At 42.2% G+C, this 18,901-nt stretch overlaps 1 gene segment (V, D, J or C); it reads right to left on the bottom strand.

Moving 5' to 3' along the window:
• Positions 1–6,532: 6,532 nt before the first annotated feature.
• Positions 6,533–12,266, bottom strand: LOC116516781. The segment is given in 2 exon segments: positions 6,533–6,849; positions 12,206–12,266. Coding segments are annotated over 2 exon segments (363 nt in total).
• Positions 12,267–18,901: the final 6,635 nt, after the last annotated feature.

Here is an 18,901-nt window from a genome sequence, read left to right as displayed (position 1 = left end):
TTTTGAGAAATTCAGATTAGGAGACTGCTATTGTCCCTTTAAACCAGCAAGAATCTGAGTCCTCCCCCTTTATGCAAATTCAGCTTGCATCTCATTAGCTGGGTTTGGATAAGAAGAATTGCACTGGAAGGAAAGAGATGGTTTTCTGCTTCTTTTTCACCTCTCGTTTCATTCATCTCACTTGGATACTAGAAATACATGAGAGGTCATGTTACAGTAACGTGGTTGATCTAAGGTCCCCATGGAATTCTTTCTGTCCTCATGTATGATGGACCTTTCTAAATATCTGCTGATATCAGATCTCTCCCAATCTTGTTACTTGAACAACTGATCTGCCTAATTCAGACAGAAACGTTTCTAAAGCACTAGTTACATCCTTTAACCATTTAACCCTCCAGGAAAATAAATCCCCAGGAATTGTTTGTGTGTCAGGCTTGGGATGAGAATGTAGATTCCAGCTGATTATTTCTGCAGAAATACGGAGACTCATGCTTGTGACGGAGGTGCAAATATAAGCACCACAAATAAAAATTGGCTCAGAAATCTATACAAAAATGTTTCTTCATAGCACATGTCAATCTACTGTCGGTGTTTCCTCTCCCAACACTCATTTTTGATGGTAGATTCCCTTTTGTCATATTTAGTACAATATTCTGGTATAGTTCTTGTGTTTGTGAATCATCTCCTCAGCAAAGAAATGGGTGGAAGAAAAAGTCCAGAATTATGCAGAATTTAGGAATTCTGTAAAAACATTTTTCTAACTGAAATCCCTGTTGCACAAATTTGCCCCATCCCCTGGCTTGATAGGTCCACAATTCTGTCAACCAAGATTAAGAGAATCAGTTTAATCTGACATCATCTCTCCTCTTAGAATATTTCAACGATGTAGAGAGAGCTCCACCCAATGGTCAAAGCTCTGTTGAGACAGCTTGCTTTGCCTTTTCTAATATGGTTTTCAAAAGGGGAAGAAGGTATTTTTTATGAATTCAGGGAAGTCTGCCTCTGCAACCACATCCCACACGGTTAGCCACTTGTAGAAGTTAAGATCATAGATTAGGAATGAGAAGATTCCTAGAAGAAGAAGTTCCCCGAGGATGGGCTCCAGCATGAGTTCGAAAGCTTGGAAGACAAAGGTTCTGATCCCAGAGCTCTCTTAACAGCATTATTGGTGCTAGGAATCTGACATTAGTATGGCATCAGTGTGATCTTTCTGAATAGGGTGTTCCCCAGGAGATTTGTCACCTTCCTCCCCCTACTTTTGCATGCAGACTTGTAGACATGCAACCAGAAAAACAATTCCAGGTGTTCTCTTCAGTTGCAACAGGTGGGTGGCCAAGCAGAGTGAGAAGAAGCGAAACTGGCCAGGAGGAAGTTATGGGGATGCTTGCCCTTATGGCTCTGCTGCAGAATTCAAGAGATCTTGCAGACACCTGGAACCTCTGGAGCAATTAGATGGACCCAAATGGGAAGCGGAATGCCCGGAAAGGAATATTTTCCTGCCTAAGGTGCATCATTGCCATTGGGCAACACCTCAAAAGTAGGAAAGTTCTCCTGCCTTCCTCAAATGACGCCCATTTCAAGAAACATCTGGTTGCATCTGTGAAAGTGGAAAGGGGGGGAGGAGAATCATGGGAAGATGACAGGTCTTCGAGGTGAGGAATCCATAATGTAGACCTCATCCCAGAGAGATTCTTGGCTTGGCATTCCCACCACCTCTTGGAACATGGAGATCTTCCTTGTTGGGGACGGTTGAGCTTCTCCAAGCCAGTCCAGATGGTTGAATGCCTCAGAAGCAGTTTTTGCTGCACTTCCCCCTTAGTTTGTATCACTGTGCACTGATTACTGTCCTCAACCTGACAGTAATATACTGCCTCGTCCTGTGCTTGGGCCCTGGAGATGCTCAGGGTGGCTGTGTTACCCGAGTTGGTGCCGGAGAATCGGTCTGAGATTCCTGTGGGCCTTTGGCTATCACTATATATAATCAGAACAGGAGGATTTCCAGGCTTCTGCTGGTACCAGTGAACATGCTTGCCTCCAATGTTGTTTGCTGAACAAGTGATCCTTTCATTCTGCCCCAGGGGGACAGAGACGGATGCCGGCTGGGTCAGGACATACTGGGCGAAGGATCCTGTGCAAAGAAACAAAGAAATAAATAATGTCTTGTGCAAAAGAACATTTTCACTTGATGAAACATCTAACCAATGACCTCTCTTCTTTTACAGCACCTGAGGAGTTGACCAGCAACGAGAGAAGGAAGGAAGCCCAGAACATGATGAGAATTCTGATGTATTTTCCTTCTGAGGGCAAAAAAAGCTCATCTGCTCCAACTCTTGTGCCTTCCCTTTTATACGTCTCAAAGTCTTGGGACCAACCCCTCAGATGCAAAATATTTGCTTTGAAATAGGTGGTGTAGCAGTAGAAGAGCAATGGTGGTGGAGTGGTAATTGCAGGCTGACTCTGCCCACAGCAGGGAGTTCAATCCTGCTGGGCTCAAGGTATACTCAGCCTTCCATCCTTCCGAGGTCAGTAAAATGATGATCCAGATTATTAGGGGTAAATATGCTGACTCTGTAAACCACTTAGAAAGAGCTGCAAGATACTATGAAGTGGTATACAAGTCTAAGTTCTGTTCTATTCTTATTCTTATTCCTATTCCTATTCCTATTCCTATTCCTATTCCTATTCCTATTCCTATTCCAATTCCAATTCCTATTCCTATTCCTATTCCTTTCTCTTCCCTTCCCTGCCCTTCCCTTCCCTTCTCTTCCATTCTCTATTCTATTCTATTCTATTCTATTCTATTCTATCCTATTCTATTCTATGCCATTCCATCCCATCCCTTGATCTCATTCCCTTCCATTCTAAGCCTTTGGAAGAAAAGGCATCCCAGATCAGCCTCCTTTTAGTTTCTTTCCCATGAGAAATATCAATTTCCAAATTTTAATCAAAAGGAGGGGAAAAATGCTAAGATGTTATTGTGGGCAATACTCTTTATTGCAACCTTTATGAATCTTGAGAATTTATTCCTATTTATTCCTGTGACGTGCAATCAGGGGAGGCAGGGAAGGCAGACTCTCACCACTGTCATCATGAAAAGAAAAAGAAATGTAAAAGGAAAAAGGGTGAGGTAGTTTCCGCCAGAGTCTCAGTGGATGAATCAGCTTAATGCTTAATTGTTTAAAAAAGCCTCTAAAAAAGTGCCCTCTACAGGAGGAGGCAGGAGAACCACGTGCCTCATTTAGTATGACTTTATGATCACTCGAGCAGAGTTAAGCAAGGGTTAAAAGCAGAAAAATTCCTTGATAGATCTCTTGCCTCCTCCGGCAGAGGGCATTTTTAGAGGCTTTTTTAAACAGTTAAGCAGAGTCATTCATTGGGGACTCTGGCAGCAGCTAAGCCAGACTGACCTCAGCAGCTCTTGCCTTTTTCCTTTGACATTTTTCCATTTTCATGATGGCAGGCAAGAGCAGAGTTGAAATCCTCTGTGATTGTGAAACAGCTGGAGAATGTATGTGGGTCGGTGGGAGGGGAAGGAATTCAAAATTAATGTAATTTGTAAGTAATTGTAAGTAATGTGTGTTTCTTCACTCAGAGGGAAGGGGGTAGGAGAGGAAGGGAGGGCAGCCCGCCAGCTTTCTTTCTCTGTGTCGGGGCAGCCTGCCAGCAGAGGTGGGTCTTTTTTGAGGAATGTAGCCAACAAAGTGTGAAGACTTACCTTGGGAAAGGAAACGCTGACAGTAGATTGACATCAGTGACGTGCGGTGAGGTTGATGGCTGGTGAAGCAAAAAGAAAGAAAGTGGCTTTTGCCCACTCCGCCGCTATGTCCAACTCTGACATAGAGGCGGGATGCCTCTATTTTGGACATAGTGGCGGGGTGGGCAAAAGCCACTTTCTTTCTTTTTGCTTCACCAGCCATAAACCTCACCGCACGTCACTGATGTCAATCTACTGTCAGCGTTTCCTTTCCCAAGGTTAGTCTTCACACTTTGTTGGCTACATTCCTCATTTTTGATGGAAGATTCCCTTTTGTCATATTTAGTACAAGATTCTGGTATATTTCTTGTGTTCGTTAATCAGCTCTTCAGCAAAGAAATTGGTGGAAGAGAAAGTCCACAATTCTGCAAAATTTAGGAATCCTGTAAAAAAAAACCTTTTCTAAGTGAAATCCCCGTTGCACAAATTTGCCACATTTCCGGGCTTGATATGTCCACAATCCTTTCAACCAAGATTAAGGGAATCAGTTTTGATCTGACATCATCCCTCCTCTTAACATATTTCAACGATGTAGAGAGAGCTCCACCCAATGGTCAAAGCTCTGTTGAGACAGCTTGCTTTATCTTTTCTAATATGGTTTTCAAAAGGGGAAAAAGGTATTTTTTTATGAATTCAGGGAAGTCTGCCTCTGCAACCACATCTCACATGGTTAATCACATGTAGAAGTTAAGATCATAGATTAGGAATGAGGAGATTCCTAGAAGGAGAAGTTACCCGAGGATGAGCTCCAGCAGGAGTTTGAAAGCTTGGAAGACAAAAGCTCTGGTCCCTGGCCAGAGCATTATGGGCCCCTGGAATCTGACATTAGTATGGCATCAGTATGAAGTTTCTGAATAGGGTGTTCCCCAGGGAGATTTAACACCTTCCTCCCCCTACTTTTGCTTGCAGACATGTAGACATGCAACCAAAAAAACAATTTCATGTGTTCTCTTCCGTTGCAACTAGTGGGTGGCCAAGCAGAGTGAGAAGAAGCGAAACTGGGCAGGAGGAAGTTACGGGGCTTCTTGCCCTTACGGCTCTGCTGCAGAATTCAAGAGATGTTGCAGACACCTGGAACTTCTGGAGCAATTAGGTGGACCCAAATGGGAAGCGGAATGCCTGGAAAGGAATATTTTCCTGCCTAAGGGGCATCATTGCCATTAGGCAACACCTCAAAAGTAGGAAAGTTCTCCTGCCTTCCTCAAGACGACCCCCATGTCAAGAAACATCTGGTTGCCTCTGTGAAAGTGCAAAGGGAGGGGAGAATCATGGGAAGATGACAGGTCTTGTAGGTGGGGAATCCATAAGGTAGACCTCACCCCAGAGAGATTCTTAGCTCGGCATCCCCCACACCTCTTGGAACAGGGAGATCTTCCTTGTTGGGGATGGTTGAGCTTCTCCAAGCTAGTCCAGAAGGTTGAATGCCTCAGAAGCAGTTTTTGCTTCACTTCTCTCTTAGTTTGTATCACTGTGCACTGATTACTGTCCCACACCTGACAGTAGTATACTGCCTCATCCTGTGCTTGGGCCCTGGAGATGCACAGGGTGGCCGTGTTTCACGAGTTGGTGCCGGAGAATCGGTCTGAGATCCCTGTGGGCCTTTGGCTATCACCATATATAATCAGAACAGGAGGATCTCCAGGCTTCTGCTGGTACCAGTGAACCATATTGTCTCCAATGTTGTTTCCTGAACAAGCGATCCTTTCATTCTGCCCCAGGGGGACAGACATGGATGCTGGCTGGGTCAGGACATACTGGGCAAAGGATCCTGTGCAAAGAAACAAAGAAATAAATAATGTCTTGTGCAAAAGAACATTTTCACTTGATGAAACATCTAACCAACGACCTCTCTCTTTTTACAGCACCTGAGGAGTTGACCAGCATCGAGAGAAGAAAGGAAGCCCAGAACATAATGAGAATTCTGGTGTATTTTCCTTCTGAGGGCAAATAAAAGTTCATCTGCTCCAACACTTGTGCCTTCCCTTTTATACGTTGCAAAGTCTTGGGACCAACCCCTCAAATGCAAAGCATTTGCTTTGAAACTAAACTAAATAGGTGGTGTACAAGTAGAAGAGCCATGGCGGTGGAGTGCTTATTGCAGGCTGACTCTACCCACAGCAGGGAGTTCAATCCTGATGGGCTCAAGGTAGACTCAGCGTTCCATCCTTCCCAGGTCGGTAAAATGAGAAACCAGATTGTTGGGGGCAATAGTCTGACTCTGTGAACTGTTTAGAAAGAGCTGCAAAGCACTTATACAAGTCTAAGTTCTGTTCTATTCCTATTCTTCTTTTCTTCTCTTCTATTTTATTCTATTCTATTCTGTTCTCTATTCTATTCTATGCCATTCCATCTCATCCCATCTCATCCCATCTCATCCCATCCCATCCAATCTCATCGCATGATCTCATTCCCTTCCATTCTAAGCCCTTGGAAGAAAAGGCATCCCAGATCAGCCTCCTTTTAGTTTCCATCCCATGAAAAATATCAATTTCAAAATTTTAATCAAAAGGGGGAAAAACAATGCTAAGACGTTACTGAGGGCAATACTCTTTATTGCAACCTTTATGAAGATTGAGAATTTATTCCTGTTTGTTACAAGATGAAGCAGGACAAGGTCCTTATACTTAGCAAGGCTGAGAGATGAACTGAGTCTGCACTTTAAGTATTAACTGTGTCAGAATTTCCCAGCAAAGGCTGATGGTGGACTAAGGGAAAGAAGGAAGTGTTTGCATGAAAGCACAAGGGGAGGTTTTTGTCTCACTTCTGCATGTGAGTTTATCACTGTGGATACCACCAGTTGCTGCCACTGCTGTAAGCACCACCACAATAGTAATCGGCCTCATCCTCAGCCTGGAGGTTTGTAATGGTTAAATAGGCTGCATTTGCAGAGGTGTCCTTGGACCCCGTGAACCGGCCGTTCGTGCCAGTATTATAGAGAAGGTACTTGGGGCTCTCTCCAGCCTTCTGTTGGTACCAATGTATGTTATAGCTGCCCACTTGGCTATCTCGGCTCATGATACATGAGATCTTTGCTGGTTGTCCTGGGGGAAATGATTGTGCCGCAGGTTGAGTCAAGGTATACTGTGAGTTGGCTCCTGAAAATAAAAAAAGGAAGAGAATGAAGATGGACATCCTATAGATCCACTCTTGGAGTATTTTTTGAAGAACTGCTCTGCTTGAAATCCGGACATCATTGAATTTCAATGGGTTGGAAGGCATGGAAGGGGTGGTTTTGATATCAGAACCACACCATAGTTACTCCATCAAGCTGATGCTTTCCAAAACAGCAAATGAATCCCGAGGTGAGAATTCTTCTTAAATTACCTGTGCACCATAAGAAGAAGAAAGCCAAGAGCAGAGACCAGGCCATGATGGGGAACTGATCTTTTCAGAAACTCTGGTTGGGAAACTGCCTTCTTCCCTTTAAACCTTTCCAGGGATCTGGCTTTACCCCCTTATGCAAATTCAGCTTGCATCTCATTAGTAATTTTGGATAAAAAGAATTTCACTTGGAGGAAAGAGATGTTTTCCTGTTCCTCTTTTCACCTCTTCTTTCGTTGTTCTATCTTGACCCTGGATATATTTCAGGTGGCCATGTTACAGTAACTGGTTTGGATTCCCATGGATGTATTGTGTCCTCACCTATGATGATGAGAGGATCGTTCACAAGATTCAATTCAGAATAGAGCTGGAAGGGACCTTGGAGATCTTCTGCTCAAGCCGGAGACCATACACCACTTTGTACAAATGGCTTTCCAGTCTCTGCTTAAAAACCTCCAGTCTTGGAGAAACCACAACTTCTGAAGGCAACTTCTGTTCCACTGGTTGGTTCTTCTCACTATTAGGAAGTTTCTCCCTAATTCCAGGTTGCTTCTCTCCTTGATTCGTTTCTATCCATTGTTTCTTGTTCTGCCCTCTGGAGCTTTGGGAAATCAGTTGACCCCCTCTTTTCTGTAACAGCCCCTCAATTCTTGGAATACTTCTAGCATGTTCACTGGTAGTCCTTTTTTTTTTCTAGACTAGCCATACACAATTCTTGCAACTGTTCTTAATATGCTTTAATCAACTTAGTTGCTCTTTTCTATCCACTCCTTCCAAAGTCTCAACATCTTTTTTGTAACGTGGTGACCAAAATTGGTTGCCTTATTCCAGGTGTGGCCTTACTAGACTTTTATAAAGATCTATTGATATCAATGTACAGTCTCTCTTCCCATCTTACTACTTGAACAACTGGATGGCTAATCAATTACTATTATTTTTCCAAATAACTGGTAACATTCTTTAAGCATTGAACCCTCCGGGAATAAATCCCCCGGAATTGTTTGTGTGTCACATTTGGGATGAGAACGCTTATTCCAGATGGTTATTTCTGCAGAAATAAAAGCCTCACACTTGGGACAGAGGTGCAAATCAAGCACCCTGAGTCTGTTCTTAAGTATTTACTGTGTCAGAATTTCCCAGCCAAGACTGATGGTTCACTAAGGGGAGGAAGGAAGTGTTTGCAAGTAAACACAAGGGGAGGTTTTTGTCTCACTTCTGCATGTGAGTTTATCACTGTGGATACCAATAGTTGCTGCCACTGCGGTAACCACCACCACAATAGTAATCGGCCTCATCCTTAGCCTGGAGGTTTGTAATGGTTAAAAAAGCTGCATTGGCCGAGGTGTCCTTAGACCCCGTGAAACAGCTGTTCATGCCAGTATTATAGAGAAGGTGCTCTGATTGATTAAAGACTATTAAATTAAATTAAAGACTATTTTTATTCTAAAAAACTGGTAACATTCTTTAAGTATTGAACCCTCCGGGAATAAATCCCCAGGAATTGTTTGTGTGTCACATTTGGGATGAGAAAGCTTATTCCAGATGGTGTTTTCTGCAGAAAGATAAGCCTCAGGCTTGGGACAGATGTGCAAATCAAGCACCCTAAATAAAAATTGGCTCAGAGATTAATACAAAAAACTTTCTTTGTACAACTTTCCCATCTCTCTACACAGTCACTATTGACATTCAGTTGACTTCATCTGTCATTCTTGGTGCAGGATTAAATTTTATCATCATTAGATTATGTTTGTAGATTATATTAGTAGATTATATTTGTCATATTGTGAGTCGTTCAGTGGCCTAGAGGGGAAGCTCTAACCTCACAATCAGGAGGCTGGGATTTCGATCCTAGCTATTTCTCTCTCTGGGCAGACTGAGAATATATCTGCTGAAGAAAACTCAGCATTGGTGAAAGGAAGGGCATCTGGCCAGTCAATACTCAGCTCCATTCAGCTGCCCAGGCTCCATCCCACAAGGGGTCGTTAAAAGAGGATGCTGATTTGTCATATAGTCCTTTTGTTAATCAGACTGTCCGAGGTTTCCTGCTTCACACGGTGGCTAGTTTTGCAAGGAAGCTTACAGGATCCAGTCCATAACTTAATACATTTTAACTCTGGGTGTTTATATAATTTGGTCAATTCCTGGCTGACTCGCTGTCGAAGCCTTTATTTTACATTCTTAAGCCATCATCAAGCTCTCAACAAGCCCTCGGTGATCAAACCTAACCTTTATTTTCTTCATATACTTAACAAAGAAATTGGATCGAAAAAATCCCCAAACTCCCTGAGAAATTAGGAATTCTGGTAAAATCATTTTCCAAACAGAAAACCGTGTTGGAGAAATTCAGCCAATCACCTGGGTTGCTATGTCCACACTCCTCTAAAGCACTTGTTTCTGTTGAAATATTGAGTTTCAATATTGAATTGTTTCTTTGCAGAAAATATTTGAAAATTGTAGTAAGACAGTTGAGAGAAGAACTGAGTCTGTTCTTTAAGTATCAACTGTGTCAGTATTTCCCAGGCCAGACTGATGGTTAGTTCAGAGGAAGAAGGAAGTGTTCGCAAGTTAGCACAAAGGGAGGCTTTTGTCTCACTTCTGCAAGAGAGTGTATCACTGTGGGTATATGTTGTTACTACTACCATAATAAACAGCACAATAGTAATCAGCCTCATCCTCAGCCTGGAGGTTTGTAATGGTTAAATAGGCTGCATTGGCCGAGGTGTCCTTGGATCCCTTGAACCGTCCGTTGCTGTTGCTATCATAGAGAAGGTATTTGAGGCTCTCTCCAGCCTTCTGTTGGTACCAAGAGATGTAATAGCTGCCCACTTGGCTGCCTTGGCTCATGGTACATGAGATCTTTGCTGGTTGTCCCGGGGGAAATTATTGTGCCTCAGGTTGAGTCAAGGTAATCTGTGAGTTGGCTCCTGAAAATTTAAAAAAAGGGGAAGAGAATGAAGGTGGAAACTCTATAGATCCACTCTTGGAGTATCTTTGGAACAGCTGCTCTGATTGAAATCCAGGCATCACTGAATTCCAATGGGTTGGAAGGCATGGAAGGGGGTGGCTTTGATATCAGGATCAAACCATCATTACAGCTTGAGCCTGATGGTTTCCAAGCCATCACAGGAATCCAGAGGACAGAATTCTTCCCCAATTACCTGGGCACCATAAGAAGAAGAAGGCCAAGAGTAGAGACCAGGCCATGATGAAGAGCTGATCTTTTTGGGAAACTCAGATTGGGAGAGTGCTTTAAACCCCCAAGAATCTTAGTCCTCCCCCCTTTATGCAAATTCAGTTTCCATCTTGGCAGCAAGTTTTGGATATAAAGAATTGAATTTTGGGGTCGGGGTTGTTCAAAATTGAGGAATATTCAGCTGTTGCCCTCCCCAGTCAAAGGAGAAATCCTGCAAAGTTTTGCCAGAGACAATTTGCATATATCCAACTGTATTTGCTCATTCCTAAGTACCATTGAAGCTTGGGTGGATTTCCTTAGCATGTTGTTTGCATGCAACCATTAGGTTCTGAACAGAGTTTAGTGAAATGTTTTGTGTTAAGACGGCCAATGAATTATTCAGGGAAAGAGGCGAGTGAAAGAGAACGTAAGAAAGTGTCTCATCTAAATTCTAGAATCCCTGAGAAATTTGGATTTCTGGTAAAAATCATTGTCCAAATTGAACTCGGTTTCGGTTTAAATATTCAATTTCAATATTATATTTTCTCTTCTCAGAAAATATTTGAAAAATGTAGCAAGAGCTCCTCCACATGGCCAAATCTCTGTTGAGAGAGACTCTCTCGTCTTTTCAAAAGGGGTTTTTAAAAGGGGAAGGAGTTGCTTTTTTGAAAGGTCAGGGAAGCCGCATGTTCAATCACACCACAGATTTTGAATAGGAAAGTGCCAAATAGTGGTTAAGGTCATAGATTAGGGATAAAGAGATCAGTTCAGGTTCAGCCACAGAAACCCCTTGGGTGACCTCGGTCCCCACAATCTCTCTCAGCTAAATTTACCTTTACTTTTGCTTTTGAATGGTCCAAAATAAAATCCCACTGGTTTTCTCTTGGAAACCAAACATATAATTGAAATATGGATTATAAAGGCAAAACAACAACAACAGCAAAAACAAAGAAACACACCTAATATTGGTATTGCTACAAATCCATATTTTAAATTGTGATTCTTGCTTCAAACTCAATTCTATCTCAGATTTGCTTTTGGTAGTTGAATTGCATTCCCATTAAGAATTCCAGACCAGCCTCCTTTTATTTTCCTTTCTAGGAGAAACATGTGATATATTTTCAAATTTCAATCAAGGGGGGGAGGAGTAAAAATGAAACCGATACAATGTTTTTTTTAATTGCAACCATGATGAAGATTGCAAATTTATCCCTTGCCATTTTTCATTTTTCTCAAAAGTGATGCAGGAGAAAATATTTATCCTTAGCAATAAATACCTGAGAGAAGAACTGAGTCTGTTCTTAAGTATTATCTGTGTCAGTATTTCCCAGCCAAGGCTGATGGTTCACTAAGGGGAAGAAGGAAGTGTTTGCAAGAAAGCACAAGGGGAGGTTTTTGTCTCACTTCTGCATGTGAGTGTATCACTGTGGAAACCTGTAGTTGCTGCCATCGTAGTAATAACCACCACAATAGTAATCGGCCTCATCCTCAGCCTGGAGGTTTGAAATGGTTAAATAGGCTGCATTGGCCGAGGTTTCTTTGGACCCTGTGAATCGGCCGTTCGTGCCAGTATTATAGAGAAGGTATTTGGGGCTCTCTCCAGCCTTCTGTTGGTACCAAGATATGGTATAGCTGCCTACTTGGCTGCCTTGGCTCATGGTACATGAGATCTTTGCTGGTTGTCGCAGTGAAAATGATTGTGCTGCAGGTATACTGTGAGTTGGCTCCTGAAAATAAAAAAGGGAAGAGAATGAAGGTGAACACCCTATAGATCCACTCTTGGAGTATCTTTGGAAGAGCTCCTCTGATTGAAATCCAGAAATCACCGAATTTCAATTCATTAGAAGGAATGGAAGTGGGTTGGCTTTCATATCAGGCTCAAACAATAGTTACACCATGAAGTTGATGCTCCCCAAACCATTAGATGAACCCAGAGCTGAGAATTATTCTTAAATTACCTGGGCACCATAAGAAGAAAAAGGCCAAGAGCAGAGACCAGGCCATGATGAAGAGCTGATGCTTTTGGGAAACTCAGATTGGGGGACTGCTATAGTCCCTTTAAACCCCCAAGAATTTGTGTCCTCCCCGTTATGCAAATTCAGCTTGCCTCTCATTAGCTGGGTTTTGATAAAATGAATTGCATTGGAAGGCAAGAGATGGTTTCCTCCTTCTTTTTCACCTCTTGTTTCATTCATCTCATTTGGATACTAGAAATACTTGAGGGATCGTGTTACAGTAACGTGGTTTATTTAAGGTTCTGGTGGAACTCTTTCTGTCCTCATGTATGATGGATCTTTCTTAATATCTGCTGATATCTGATCTCTCCCAATCGTTACTTGAACAACTGTTTCGCCTAATTCAGACAAAAACATTTCTAAACCATTTAACCCTCCAGGAAATAATTACCCAGGAATTGTTTGTGTGTCAGGCTTGGGATCAGAATGTAGATTTCAGCTGATTATTTCTGCAGTAATGCAGAACCTCACGCTTGGAACGGAAGTGTAAATATGAGAACCCCAAATAAAAATTGGCTCAGAAATCTATACAAAAATGTTTCTTCATGCAACATGTCAATCTACTGTCGGTGTTTCCTTTCCCAAGGTTAGTCTTCACATTTCATTAGCTACATTCCTCATTTTTGATGGAAGATTCCCTTTTGTCATATTTAGTACAAGGTCCTGGTATATTTGTTGTGTTCGTTAATCAACTCTTCAGCAAAGAAATTGGTGGAAGAGAAAGTCCACAATTCTGCAGAATTTAGGAATTCTGTAAAAGCACTTTTCTAACTGAAATCCCTGTTGCACAAATTTGCCACATTTCCTGTCTTGATATGTCCACAATCCTGTCAACCAAGATTAAGGGAATCAGTTTTAATCTGACATCTTCTCTCCTCTGAAAATATTTCAACGATGTAGAGAGAGCTCCACCCCATGGTCAAAGCTCTGTTGAGACAGCTTGCTTTGTCTTTTTTAATGTGGTTTTCAAAAGGGGAGGGAGGTATTTTTTATGAATTCAGGGAAGCCTGGCTCGGCAACCACATCCCACATGGTTAACCATGTGTAAAAGTTAAGATCATAGATGAGGAATGAGGAGATTTCTAGAAGGAGAATTTCCCCGAGGATGGGCTCCAGCATAAGTTTGGAAGACAAAAGCTCTGGTCCCCAGCCTGTCTTAACAGCATTATGGGCCCCAGGAATCTGACATTAGTATGGCATCAGTATGATCTTTCAGAATAGGGTGTTCTCCAGGGAGATTGAACACCTCCCTCCCCCTACCTATGCTTCCAGACATGTAGACATGCAACCAGAAAAACAATTTCAGGTGTTCTCTTCCGTTGCAACAGGTGGGAGGCCAAGCAGAGTGAGAAGAAGCGAAACTGGCCAGGAGGAAGTTACAGGGATGCTTGCCCTTATGGCTCTGCTGCAGAATTCAAGAGATGTTGCAGACACCTGGAAACTCTGGAGCAATTAGATGGACCCAAATGGGAAGCGGAATGCCCAAAAAGGAATATTTTCCTGCCTAAGGGGCATCATTGCCATTAGGCAACACCTCAAAAGTAGGAATGTTCTCCTGCCTTCCTCAAGACAACGCCCATGTCAAGAAACATCTGGTTGCGTCTGTGAAAATGCAAAGGGAGTGGAGCATCATGGGAAGATGACAGGTCTTGGAGGTCAGGAATCCACAATGTAGACCTCACCCCAGAGAGATTCTTGGCTTGGCATTCCCACCACCTCTTGGAACATGGAGATCTTCCTTGTTGGGGACGATTGAGCTTCTCCAAGCCAGTCCAGAAGGTTGAATGCCTCAGAAGCAGTTTTTGCTGCACTTCCCCCTTAGTTTGTATCACTGTGCACTGATTACTGTCCCACGCCTGACAATAATATACTGCCTCATCCTGTGCTTGTGTCCTGGAGATGCTCAGGGTGGCTGTGTTACCCGAGTTCGTGCCAGAGAACCGGTCTGAGATACCTGTGGGCCTTTGGCTATCACTATATATAATCAGAACAGGAGGATCTCCAGGCTTCTGCTGGTACCAGTGAACAAGCTTGCCTCCAATGTTGTTTGCTGAACAAGTGATCCTTTCATTCTGCCCCAGGGAGACAGACACGGATGCCGGCTGGGTCAGGACATACTGGGCAAAGGATCCTGTGCAAAGAAACAAAGAAATAAATAATATCTTGTGCAAAAGAACATTTTGCACTTTATGAAACATCTAACCAATGACCTCTCTTCTTTTACAGCACCTGAGGAGTTGACCAGCAACGAGAGAAGGAAGGAAGCCCAGAACATGATGAGAATTCTGATGTATTTTCCTTCTGAGGGCAAAAAAAGCTCATCTGCTCCAACTCTTGTGCCTTCCCTTTTATACCTCGCAAAGTCTTGGGACCAACCCCTCAGATGCAAAGCATTTGCTTTGAAATAGGTGGTGTGTAGTAGAAGAACCATGGCGGTGGAGTGGTTATTGCAGTCTGACTCTGCCCACAGTGGGGAGTTCAATCCTGATGGGCTCAAGGTAGACTCAGCCTTCCATCCTTCCAAGATTGGTAAAATGTGGACCTAAATTGTTGGGGGCAAGTGTTTGACTCTGTGAACCACTTAGAAAGAGCTGCAAAGCACTATGAAGTGGTATACAAGTCTAAGTTCTGTTCTATTCCTATTCCTATTTTCTCCTCTCCTCTCCTCTTCTCTTCTCTCCTGTCCTCTCCTATTCTATTTCTATTCCATTCCATTCAATCCCTTCTCATCTCATCCAATCTCATCCCATGATCTCATTCCCTTCCATTCTAAGCCCTTGGAAGAAAAGTCCTCCCAGATCAGCCTCCTTTTAGTTTCCTTCCCATGACAAAAATATCAATTTCCAAATTTGAATCAAAAGGGGGGAAAACAATGCTAAGACGTTATTGTGGGCAATACTCTTTATTGCAACCTTTATGAAGATTCAGAATTTATTCCTGTTTTTTCCAAGATGAAGCAGGACAAGGTCCTTATACTTAGCAAGGCTGAGAGAAGAACTGAGTCTGCACTATAAGTATCAACTGTCTCAGAATTTCCCAGACCAGACTGATGGTTGACTAAGGGGAGGAAGGAAATGTTCACAAATAAGTACAAGGAGAGGGTTTTTTTGGTAGTAAATTTTTTATTTTAAACACAGAAGCACATCAACAAAAACAAACACATAACTTAAAAGCAACATAGGAACAATAAGTTCCATCGTATATCATAACGCAATTCTGAATTGGTTTCTTTGCAGTTAGTGTTTTTCCTACTATACATTTCTATCTTTCATTCATAATCTCCTTATTCCTTATCCATTTTTATGTACATTTCTTTATTTATTTAAACTTAGCTACTTATGACCAAATATTATTTATCTATATTATGCTTTAGTTTTACTCTCATTTATTCTCTTACATACAGATTATAGATATACATTCACATAATTATTCTTTTTCTTTGCCATTCTTATATTATTATTATTATTCCATTTGGAACTTTATAAGGTATAGTTTAAAATGCTTTGTTTACCATCCTTTGCACCTGCTAAGACACCACCAAGGTGGCACAGTGGTTAAATGCAGCACTGCAGGCTACTGCTAGATCAGCAGGTCAGCGGTTCAAATCTCACCGGCTCAGGGTTGGGGGCAATATGCTGACTCTCTGTAAACCGCTTAGAGAGGCCTGAAAGGCCTATGAAGCGGTATATAAGTCTACTGCTATTGCTATTGCTATTTTCTCCCTCCCTTCCTTCTCTACTTCCTTCCTTCCTTCCTCGTCTCCATCCCCTTCTTCCTTCCCTTACCTCTTCCCTACTCTTACCCTTTTTCTTCCCCTTCCTACCTTCTCTCCTTCTCTTTCTTCCTCCTCTTCTTCTTTTCCTCTCCCTTCTACCCACCTTCCCTTACCTCTTTCTTCTTCCCTTACCTCTCCTCCACACTTCTTCTTCCTCTCCTACTTTCTCTCCTTCTCTTCCTCTCTCTTCTACCCTCCACTCCTTTCCTTCGTCCCTCCATTCTCTACTTCCTTCCTCCCCTCCTTTCCTTCCTTCTTCCCTTCCTTTCTTTTTCTATTGTTATAGGTGTCTCTTTCAGATCCCAGTTCATGTTTTCTTGGGGGTGGTATTTCCACACACCCAACTTTGTTTCATATTCTTTCCTTTTTTCTTTAGGATTCTACAGTCTATTTTCCAGCTATCATCATGATTTGAATTCACCAATCTTGACCCCCTTGTTTTACTCATAATTATTATTTTTGAGTGTTATTCTATTTTTCCATATTATTCCTTTGCTCCATCCAACTATACCATCCCATATCCGATAAAATTCTGATTCTTCTTTTCCCTGTATTTCTTTCGTTAATTTATCCATTTCGGCACAGTCCATAATTTTTCTTATTATTTCATCTTCATTTGGGATTAGTTTATTTTTCCACTTCTGGGCAAAACGATCCTTGCTGCTGTAAGTATATGTAATATTAGATATTGTATTTCTTTTTTGTATTTCGTCGGTATAATTCCTAATAGAAAGAGTTCAAGTTTCCAATCTAACTTAACCTTTGTTATTTCTTCCAGTTTTTGATCCTTTTCCAGAATTTTTTTGCCTCTTCACAAGTCCACCATAAATGATAATATGTGCCATGTACTGAATCACATTTCCAGCAATTTGGAGAGGTATTTGTTTAAACTTTGGACAACCTTTATGGTGCCAGATGCCATCTATAAAGCATTTTGTACTGGTTTTCCTTGTAAGGGATTGATAGTGTCATTCTTAAATTTATTTCCCAAAATTTTTCCCATTTGTCTAGTTCAATGTTATAGCCAAAGTTCTGTGCCCATTTTATCATTGGTTCTTTTACAATTTCCTCTTCCATTTGATACTTCAAGAGGAATTCGTATATTTTCCCTATCATATTTCTGTCTGGACTTTGAATAATTTTATCCAATTCGTGTGGTTCTGTTTCAATATCATATATTTTAGTGTTTTTATTGTATTTAGTTTTAATTTGGAGGTAAGTTAGCCAATCAACTTTCATATTCTGATCTGCCAATTCTTCAATTGTTTTTAAATTTCTCTGTCTGTCAATTAGATCTCTATATCTTAGGATTTTGTTCCAATCTGTAGAATTTGGGTGTGTCGTTCTTTCTGTTGGTGATAGCCAATTTGGGGTTTTCACATAGTGGATTTTTTTTATTTTGAGCCATTGTTGCAGTAAAGTTCTTCTAATTAAATAATTTTGAAAGTATTTGTGCGTTTTCTGTTTGTCATCCCATAAGAAATTATGCCAGCCTGCCTGGAGGTCATGGCCTTCTAAGATCAGAATTCTTTTATTCTTTAACTCAATCCAATCCTTCATCATTGTCATAGTTACTGCAGTTGCGTATAGATCCCAATTTGGTAGTGCTAAGCCTCCCCTCTTACAAGGAGAGGTTTCAGTCTCACTTCTGCATGTGAATGTATCTCTGTGGATACCCCAAGTTGCTGCCACTGCCGTAATAACTACCACAATAGTAATCGGCCTCATCCTCAGCCTGGAGGTTTGTAATGGTTAAATAGGCTACATTGGCAGAGCATCTTTGGACCCTGTGAACCTGCCGTTCGTGCCAGTATGATAGAGAAGGTATTTGGGGCTCTCTCCAGCCTTTTGTTGGTACCAAGATATCCTATAGCTGCCCACTTGGCTATCTCGGCTCATGATACATGAGATCTTTGCTGGTTGTCCCGGGGGAAACGATTGTGCCTCAGGTTGAGTCAAGGTAATCTGTGAGTTGGCTCCTTAAAATAAAAAAGGGAAGAGAATGAAGGTGGGCACCCTATAGATCCACTCTTGGAGTATCTTTGGAAGAGCTGCTCTGATTGAAATCCAGACATCACCGAATTTCAATTCATTGGAAGGCATGGAAGGTTTGGCTTTCATATCAGCAATAGCAATAGCAGTAGACTTATATACCGCTTCATAGGGCTTTCAGCCCTCTCTAAGCGGTTTACAGAGAGTCAGCATATTGCCCCCAACAATCTGGGTCCTCATTTTACCCACCTCGGAAGGATGGAAGGCTGAGTCAACCCTGAGCCGGTGAGATTTGAACCGCTGAACTGCTGATCTAGCAGTAGCCTGCAGTGCTGCATGTAACCACTGCGCCACCTCGGCTCAAACCACAAATCAACCTTTTAGCTGATGCTTTCCAAACCAAATCAGATGAACCCAGAGGTGAGAATTACTTCTAAATTACCTGGGCACCATAAGAAGAAGAAGGCCAAGAGGAGAGACCAGGCCATGGTGAAGAGCTGATGCTTTTGAGAAATTCAGATTAGGAGACTGCTATAGTCCCTTTAAACCCCCAAGAATCTGAGTCCTCCCCCTTTATGCAAATTCAGCTTGCATCTCATTAGCTGGGTTTGGATAAGAAGAATTGCACTGGAAGGAAAGAGATGGTTTTCTCCTTCTTTTTCACCTCTCGTTTCATTCATCTCACTTGGATACTAGAAATACATGAGAGGTCATGTTACAGCAGGGCTGGGTTTCAACCGGTTCGCACCGGTCCCTGCGATCCGGTTGGTCGCCGAACCCGGAAGTAAGTAACTTCCGGGAACGGCGAAGCCCCCCCCCCGCGCTCGCGCGCGCCCGCACACCCACGCCCGCTCCTTACCCGGTTTTTTTGA

This window comes from Thamnophis elegans, chromosome 13, assembly GCF_009769535.1.
Source record: "Thamnophis elegans isolate rThaEle1 chromosome 13, rThaEle1.pri, whole genome shotgun sequence".
NCBI classification, from domain to species: Eukaryota; Metazoa; Chordata; class Lepidosauria; order Squamata; family Colubridae; genus Thamnophis; species Thamnophis elegans.
Note: the sequence above shows the minus strand (reverse complement) of the source record. Positions and strands in the feature narration are given on the sequence as shown.